The 8633-nt window shown below is 54.0% G+C and overlaps 2 protein-coding genes across 2 annotated transcripts; one reads left to right on the forward strand and one right to left on the reverse strand.

The window, feature by feature from the left end:
• Positions 1–1634: 1634 nt before the first annotated feature.
• VTJ83DRAFT_3125 (uncharacterized protein) lies at positions 1635–2622 on the forward strand (the record flags this gene model as incomplete). The annotated part of the gene is made up of 2 exons (XM_071009472.1): positions 1635–2420; positions 2494–2622. 2 exons carry the CDS (start codon positions 1635–1637, stop codon positions 2620–2622), a joined length of 915 nt encoding a protein of 304 aa, XP_070867006.1.
• Positions 2623–3745: 1123 nt separating this feature from the next.
• VTJ83DRAFT_3126 (uncharacterized protein) lies at positions 3746–5362 on the reverse strand (the record flags this gene model as incomplete). Its single annotated transcript, XM_071009473.1, has 4 exons — positions 3746–4421; positions 4487–4604; positions 4669–5035; positions 5114–5362. 4 exons carry the CDS (start codon positions 5360–5362, stop codon positions 3746–3748), a joined length of 1410 nt encoding a protein of 469 aa, XP_070867007.1.
• Positions 5363–8633: the final 3271 nt, after the last annotated feature.

Consider the following 8633-nt stretch of genomic DNA (forward strand, 5'->3'; position numbering starts at 1 on the left):
TACTGAGTACTATTATAACTCCCCTGCAGGACCCAGCATGCTCGACCGACCCTGCTCTGGTCATGTGTGGTATCACGTGACTTAGCCACTTGCCCGGAGGTTCTGGTGGAGGCATGGCCGTGGTGCTGCCGGCGCTCAGCGCCGGGCCCTGGGCCTTCTCGTGCGCGCCCCGCGCCCGGCCCCACGCCGGATCCGTCGCAACGGGGCGCGTTGAGGCCCCGGTCCTCCGCAACGGGTGAGATCCGGACATGGGGCAAGGCCCAGTCCAGCATCAACCCCTTGCCGTACGTATGGTACATGCCATGGTGGAGTATGTAGGTAGGTAGGAGCTCTCTTCATTGTTTTCTCCATCAGAGATGCCCGGTGCGTTTGTTTTCACCTAGTTAGTTCGCGAAGAGGCCACCGTCCTCTTCGATTCAACCTACCTACCTACCTACCTAACGTAATACCTAAGGCACTTGCGCGCAACCTGGTGGGCTGTGCTGGTTCGGCCACATGGCAAGCAAGTGCAGAACCAAAGAGCCGCGCGCTGCAGCGTATACCTACCAAATTCCTCTCAACATCGGAGCCCACCGTGGCCTCACCTTTCCTCTTAGGTCGCACATCGGGCACACCACCGAACGGTCGCCCATCTGTTTCTTTCGCATTGTGGCTAGTTGCCGGACGGTCGACCGCCTTCGAGGCCTGTCCTGACATGACAACACATTCTCAGCCTTGATCCGGGCCGCCAAGCCTGGTCCTCAACAACGCGGCCCGGCCGGGCATCAAAGACCCCCCCTCCGTGTCTTGAAGACGCTCGGCTTCTACATACGCAGTATTCACCTCCCCCGGAACCTAATCAGCCCTTTTGATCGCAACGGCTCACCGACGCTTGTCCTCGCTGTGTCTGCGTCCAGACTTGGCTCGGCTCGCCTCCGCTCTCACCATCGAAGCCACGGCGTTCGCCAATTGGCGCAGCCGTCTGCGGCTCGGCAATGCAGGCTTGGTTCGCTGAGAGACCCTTGTCGGCGCGACGCTAAGCGTCGTTCGAGAAAGAAAAAAGGTCGGTTCCTTGGTAGGCTTCCCCCAGCCTCCTCCGCTCCCGACCACGTCACCAAGCCGCTGGGATCGATATGCGTCTTTTGCATTCCATCGTGTCGGGCAAAAAGACGCATCTTGGGTTGCGTCGCCGACAGGGCACGAATGCCGTTCCGACACATCGGTGGAAGGCCGCTAACACGCATCTGCACCCAGCATGGCCCGTCGTCACATCTCGATCGGCTCTCTTGGTGTCCGGCACTTTGGGTCTGCTGTTGGGATGATCGCCGACGGCGTTCGCGTGCGCTCGGTAACATCCTGGGGGTGGGCTGTTATTTTTTTCGCGACCTTGCTTCCATTGGGTATAGCCGACGATGCACGCCAGCCTGCCATCCTTGCTTGACCGCCACGTTGCCGAGCCGATAGACGACGCCAGCATCGCGGGGGTTCATGGTCGCTACAATGCAAGAAAAACAGAAGAAAAAAAAGAACGACACGTCGCGTACCCCGGCCGGTCATGATGAACCTTATAAAGCCGTCGGCATCCCATTGCAGGGCCGTGGTACGTCGCGCTCCACGCACGCACCAACCAACGCTCCGGGCCCCCAAACAACACCATGGTTGGATCGCGAAGCCTCTCCGTCCTCGCTTACGCGGGGGCGCTCCTTCTGGCGCTGATGTGCTTCTCAGCGGTGCCCGGCGCGGACGCCCGGCCTGCCAAGAAGAGGCCCTGCCACGCCGAGCGCAACTTCAGGACCGTCTCGAGCATCTACAACCTCACCGTCTATCCCAACCAGCTGTCGGTTGTCGGCTCCAACGGCTTCAGCGTCCCCCCGGGCCTGTTCAGCAAAAACGTCGTGGGCCGGGTGAACCCGGTCGGCAAGTTCACCGACTTTGAGAACTCGATCGAGTACTTTTGGGCGCTCTCCCCGATCCCCGACGGCAGCGCCAGCGGGGCGGCCATCACGAGCTACCGCATCGTCGAGTTCAGCTCGCAGTGCGCCAGCGTCGCCGCTTCGGTCGTCTACCTGTACTGCAGCGTCGTCAGGCCGGGCAGCCCGGACCACGGCCGGCCGCTTCCGCCCATCCGGCAGATCGCCTTCTGGCGCTTTGACAAAACCGGCGCCGTGGTCAAGTACGACGCCTGGATCTCCAACCTCAACAGCTGGGTCGAGGCCACCAACGGCGCCCCCCTGTCCGACCCGCAGTTCCGCGCCGGCACCATCCAGCAGGTCTGCAGGACCACCATGGAACGCTGCCGTGGCCCCAACGCCCAGTGGGGCTCTTTCGACGAGTGCGTCGACGCCCTGTCCAGCAAGCCCTACGGCACATACGACAACGCCTGGGCCGACAACGTCGTCTGCCGCACCATCCACCTCGTTCTGACCGGAGTCCGCCCTGACGTATGTGTTTCTCCGCCCCGCTGGCTTGTGTCTTCCTCGTCCGATTTGGCCGGCTGCTAACGACGAAAAACAGGTCCATTGCCCTCACGTCGGCCCAACCGGTGGCGGCAAGTGCATCGATGTACCGTACCCGGAGAACTACTTCTCCGATGAGGCCTTGTACGGAGATCCGGTGGGCGAGACGTTCTCGTGCGATTATTGATCGCACGCACGCCAGATCGCCCACGACACGACTGACGACCTACGACGACCATGACTTCTATGAATCCCTAGTAATATTTTTGTGCATATGACGACTACTTCACATACTTCACATAGACGGCAAGCCCGACGCTCCTTGGCTGCATTTTTAGAATAGAGCTTACACCGGAGTTGGAGGTTGTGTTGCTTCATCAGATGTTGGATGCAAGGGGGCGGCGGGAAATCGGATAATACTCACAGGGGCCGGGGACGTTTTGTTTGAGCTTCATGCTTCGATATCAACCTTGCTTTGCAATAATCCATAATAAAGATACCCAACCGTGGGCTTTGCTTGTCAATCCGATCTCATGTACAAGGCCGCACAAGCAACTCAAGGATCAGGCGCAAACATGTCATCCAGGGATATCAACAAGGCTTGCGCCACATGTTCCATGTTCAGCGCCGCTCAATTGAGGGCGCGTAAGTGCAGTAATAGTGAATACCTTGGTTCGTCAATTCAAAAGAGAGAAGGGAGGGGAAAGATCAAAAAGAAAGCAATAAAAAAACAGAAAAAGAAAAAGAGAAAAAGAAGTGTAGAAATTAATACAGAAGGAGAGAAGAATAAATAGACTGAAAAAAGGATTCTCCGGCAGATATGGACAGTTTGTGTTCCATCATCAAATTTCCAGCCATCTAACTATCTCGTCGACGCGATTGCCTGCGTTGAAGACAGTTAAGTATAGAGTGGATGAAGTCATCGCCGCCGGTCGCGACTTTTTATAGGAAGCTGTGACAGCAAAAACGGATCCGCTGATGCTGCCATCAGCTAGTGCACCATATATACCTGCTACTGCAACAGAAGCGTACATTCCAAACTCCCAACGCAATCCGGCCTTCCCATGTCCGACACGACCACCATGAAACTCTTCAAACCCCACCAAGAGCCGAAAAATGAAAGTCCTAACATGGCCACTTCAACACATCTGCCACATTTTTGCGTGGGGACGCGTGCTGCTTGCTGTCTGGCATGACAAAGTCAACAGAGCTCTCCCCCGCCGCTGGTGCTCAATCGACACCACTTCCGCCCGGCACACTTCGTTCAGCGTTGCAGCCGTCATGCCGAGCCCGACATGTGGCGTCGATGCTCAGGGAGATAATGGCGGCGAGAGGGAAAGGGACAGAGGACGCGGTAGCTCCAAGCTGAGGCGAGGCGCGCGGTGGGGGCGGCTTTTGCTTTTCTTGCGGGCATGGCTGCGTTTTCGGGGCTGCCGTGACGCTGCCGTCGCCTCGGCGTCCCTGCCCGAGGCCGGCCGGCCCCGCGACGCCCTGCTGCGGCTGCGGTTCTGGCTCCGAGTAGCACTCCGGCTCCCCGACCTCTCGCCAGGGCCATGGCCTCTGTCGCGCTCCCGCCCGCGTGCCCTTCCGCGGCTCGCATCCCTCCGGTGATGCCCTGGGGGCGGCGGCAGATGGTGACCTCCTGATGTCACGGTGCTGGTGCTCCCCATGCGCACGTGCGACGGCCAGGGCCTCGGGGCTATCCCGGGCAGTCCCTGCATCGAGGCTGCGGTGGTGGCGGGGATGGGCCCACCGGTGTAGACGGGGAAATCGTCGACGGTGCTGAGGGAATCATAACAGCGGGCCGGCTCTGGAGGCGGCGGGGAGTCGCGGATGAGGGCGCGCAGAATGGGGATGGAGGCGGCCATGATGGTGATAGCGGGCTCGGCGGCTCCGAAGATGACAAGCAGGGAGGTGGATTCGGTGAATGTCGAGTTCGCGATGGACGGGAGCTGCGTGATTTTGATGAAGGAGGTGATGCCGGCGCTCAAGATCGGTTTTGGTTAGCCACTGGCTGCTTTTGCTATGAGAAAATAACGAGGCATGCTTACAGGATGCCCATGCTCATGGCCGCCATGATGCCGGTCTTTTCCTTGCGGCTCATGGCTAAAATGCTGATCACCTTCCAGGGGAGGAGGACGAGAACAATGTCCATCGTCCCGGAATACACTGTCCATGAGTGTCAACAAGCACGACCTCCAAGTAATCAGCGGCCTTGTTCTTTAGCACTCACCCGCGGTGAAGACGTTGTATCGGACTTGCACTGCCTTGGGCCAGCAGTCACCGTCAAGGAACGGCCGCCACACCTTCTCGACAGGCGTGCACTGGACCCAGGTGATGGCGACGGCCACCCCCAGGCATGCATTGAGGGTGACAATGATGAACCATACAAGGGCCTTGACCCAGCCGGCTGAGATTCGCAGCACGGTGAGGGCAAAGGATGTCTTGCTCCACGACGCCGCCAGGATGGAGAAGCTCCCGGCTAGGTTGGAGTAGAGCAGGAACGGGCTCAGGTTCTTGGGGTCGAAGTGTGATAGCGGCCGGCCGAATCCGAGGTTGACGCAGGCTGAAATGAAGGCACAGTCGGCGACAAGGGCCAGCTAGAGAACGAGTCAGGATATCGGCACCAAGGATGGCCCCTCTCGATTCGCACCTCACGTCTTCGCTCGAGCACTCACCCATGCCGCGATCAGGAAGTGGTCGTCCCACCACAGTCCACGGTGCCTGAGAAGCTTGCAGTAGATGCGCAGCGCAAGCAATGCCGAGGACAAAGAGGTCAGCAGCCAGATGGTGAAATTGACCTGCGGTCCAAGGTCGGTTGACGGCGGTAGCTTGCCAGAAGAGCCGCTTGTCACCTCCCTCGATGCTGTATGGCCTGGCTCATCTTCTCGCGCGAAGAGTATCCACGAGGTGCCGAGCGAAGGCATCGTCCTCGTCGATTGTCGCGGCCCGGCATGAGAAGACGGATGGAGACGCGCCGGCTCGGGGCGGATTTGTTGGATGTAATACACGTCCGTGTAGCACGCTCAGAGACGGCGAGTGGCCGGGCCAACCCTTGCGAGAGTGAAATACATTGATGGACAAACTCTACCAGGCCAGATGTGATCAACAATAATATGCATGCCCTTACTTGAGTTAAAAAGAAGAAAGCCGACCAAGAATACTATACACAGGTAAAACACCAAGATGGGCCGGGGCCCGCCCAGATCTACAGGTTAGGTCGTGCAAGGTCATGGGGTCCCGGGCTTGTCACGGCAATCACGACAGCTTCGTAACGTTGCCAAACCATGGCCCAGAAGGAGGTCAGCGTGTGAAAATCCCTTTGTCGTGCCGGGCGATCCGCCAAGACACAATGGGTGACGATTTGTAAGGGGGTCGATCACAGGGCTCCTGTTGTCTGGGCCCATACCATTTTGGGCACCAGCTTGCGATGCATTGCACGCTCGGGCTTTTCGAGGGCTGCGAGAAGTTACAGAGCCCGCACCAGAAGAACCCAGATGCGATGCGGCTGCCATTGCGAACCGGTCATGGGTGCATTCGTCGTGACACCGGTTGCAAGAGTCAAATCCCCAATTGCAACCCTCCCAAGCTGACACCTGCGTGCCTGGTGCTTGAGATGTGCCGGCGTATCGAAGGCCGGAGAGATACCAACATACACCCCGTTTTCCATCTTCTAGGACAGCAGCTGAGTCCGACACGGCCGGGACTTCACCGTCTTGAAGGATGCGCTGAAACAACACTCCGGATCGACGTCTATCAAGCCTGTCATCCCAGGTTTTCTTGCGCCGGCACCTTCGGGCAGTTGCCGACATATCCCTGTATCTCTTGATACTCGCCATGGCCGGATCACCTCCCTCCATCATGTATCCGAATTCCAGAAACTTTCTCACGTCGGACCAGGACGTGCGGCTAATACCGGCCAAGGAAGCACATGCTGACCTTCGATTTCATCCTCGGATCGCCGAGGCCGTCCTGGCCTTAGCGGTCAGTCGCCGAACCAGAAGTCCTTGGTCATGAATGGTCTCGAGCCTCGACCCCGGCTGCACGATCCCTGGCAATTGTCGCGCACCGAGGCGCTCGATGGCGCTGGCGACAGGCAGGACCAGGGAAGCAATATGTTCTCGGCTCATCGAACTGGAAACGGCTACTTTTCCTCATGGCGATGTAAAGCCTGCAAGCAACTCCGCAGCGCGTCCATTGCGTGCCCTCGCTTCCACTGTGAAGTATGGAGCCCGGTTGGCGGCGTATCACCAGACGGGAGAGGATGCGCGGTCGTCATCCTTCAGGCTTGCTAGTTGCTTCCGTCATCAAGAGTCGAGAAAGTCGGACAAGCTTGGGGTTAAGTACAGGATGAAGCCATCGGAACCTGACGTTGTCCAGGTGTGATGGCCCGGACCTGTGAGAGTGCATACGGCGGAAAGGAGTGGTTGGAAGCTTGTTGTTCAAAAGAAGAAAACAACTATCTAATATGCCTCTCCTGGAGGCTCCTTATATATACAATGGATGCCCAGAATGGCGGTCTAAGCAGGCAGAATGCCTGCTGGGGTTCAGGACCAGGGTATAAGTCCCTATAGATCCTGTCATACACCCCCCAGTTGTTCGTAATCAGCAAGCAACTGCTATAACAGGATCCTGAAAATTAAAGAAAAGAGAGAAATACCGTCGTAGCTCTCGCGCCCTTTTTAGCGGGGTAGTTAGGAGTTAAATCCCTTTGTAGTATACTATAAGCTGTTTTAGACTTCGGGACGGGCTGTATCTAGTAATCTAAAGTCTTTATATTTAATCGACTTTCTAGGCCCTTAAAAGGTCGACTTAAAGGTTAATAAAGGAAATTATTCTTCTTCCGGAAATATTAATAATAATCCGGTTGACTATAATATTCTAAAACTATAATAATAAAAGTAATCTTTCCGATTATTATAACTATAGAAATAGCTTCCCTAAATACTATATCGATTTCTAGGTCTATTAGTTTTTTCAGTACTAAGAGTATATCGCTAAGCAGTTTAACAAACTAGGTTGCTGGTTCTCGTCGTTTAAAGTATATTTTTAATCGTTTAAAACTACTCTTCTTACCCCCTAATTATAAGGGAGTAACCGACTAGTTCTCGTCGCGATTATCTATAGTTTTCTAATGTATTATAATAGTCGTCTAGCTTCCTATACCGCTAGGAGTAATAGAAAACCTACTAATACGGGTAGTAATATTAGTTCGTCCGTAAAGTTATTTTCTAGCGGCGTTGTAGTATTTTCTAATGATAATTAGGATGCTATAGTTATATCGTATAAAAGTAAAGTTAACCCTGTTAAGCTTCCGCTCCCTAAGCTTCTACGGAAGCTTAAAGACGGCTGTAAGGTTTTTAGTCGGCGGATTAAGCCCTGTATAGGTTGTTTTAAATCGGTTCTAAAGTATAGCGATAGCTTATACTTATCGGTTGTAGGTTAAATCTACTACTATTATTATAAAACGGCGACGTCTTATAGACTCGGGTAAAACTTCCTTTTTATTATTTTAAAGTTTTAGACAGCTATTATAGTAACTAGTATTACGTTTTTAGCTAATCCTTTTAATTATATATTAAACTCTTTTTACTAGCGTTTACTACTGCTTAGTACGTATAATGTAAGTAAGCTAACGCCTTTAAAAATATAAGTTTATTATTTTAGAGACCCGATCTACAGGTTTTAATAAATATATAGATTATTAATCGTACCCGTTACGCGTATAAGGACCTAGAGGCCGGTATCGCTAAAGGTCGGTAGCCGGAGTCTCTTTTAGCTTTAAAGGAGAGTCTGAGGACTCTACTCCTTTATATTACTAATAGTATTCTAACGCCGTTTACTTTAGCTTAGTCCGGTCCTTCTACGTTATCTAGTACCTGTAAACGTTCTCTAACGATAACTTCCGTTTCTTCTAGCCCGGCTAGTAAAAAGAAGAAGGAGAATAAGTCTCCTTTTGCTAAGAAGACTAAGAATAAGGGTAAAGGTAAGGCAGTAAAGGAGGATAATAATAAGGATAAGGAGGAGAAGCTTTTAAAGCGTTTTCTAGTTAACGTAAAGGCTAAGGAGGATACTAAGGCGAAGGAGAAGGAGGCGGAGGCTCGGAAGGCGTATCTATATACCGAGTTAAAGAAGCGTAGGTTAGATATTTAGGTTATTGGTTTATTATATTAGTTTCTAACGTTCTACGCCCTTATT

The sequence above is a fragment of the Remersonia thermophila genome, chromosome 3 (genome assembly GCF_042764415.1).
Source record: "Remersonia thermophila strain ATCC 22073 chromosome 3, whole genome shotgun sequence".
Lineage (NCBI taxonomy): Eukaryota > Fungi > Ascomycota > Sordariomycetes > Sordariales > Chaetomiaceae > Remersonia > Remersonia thermophila.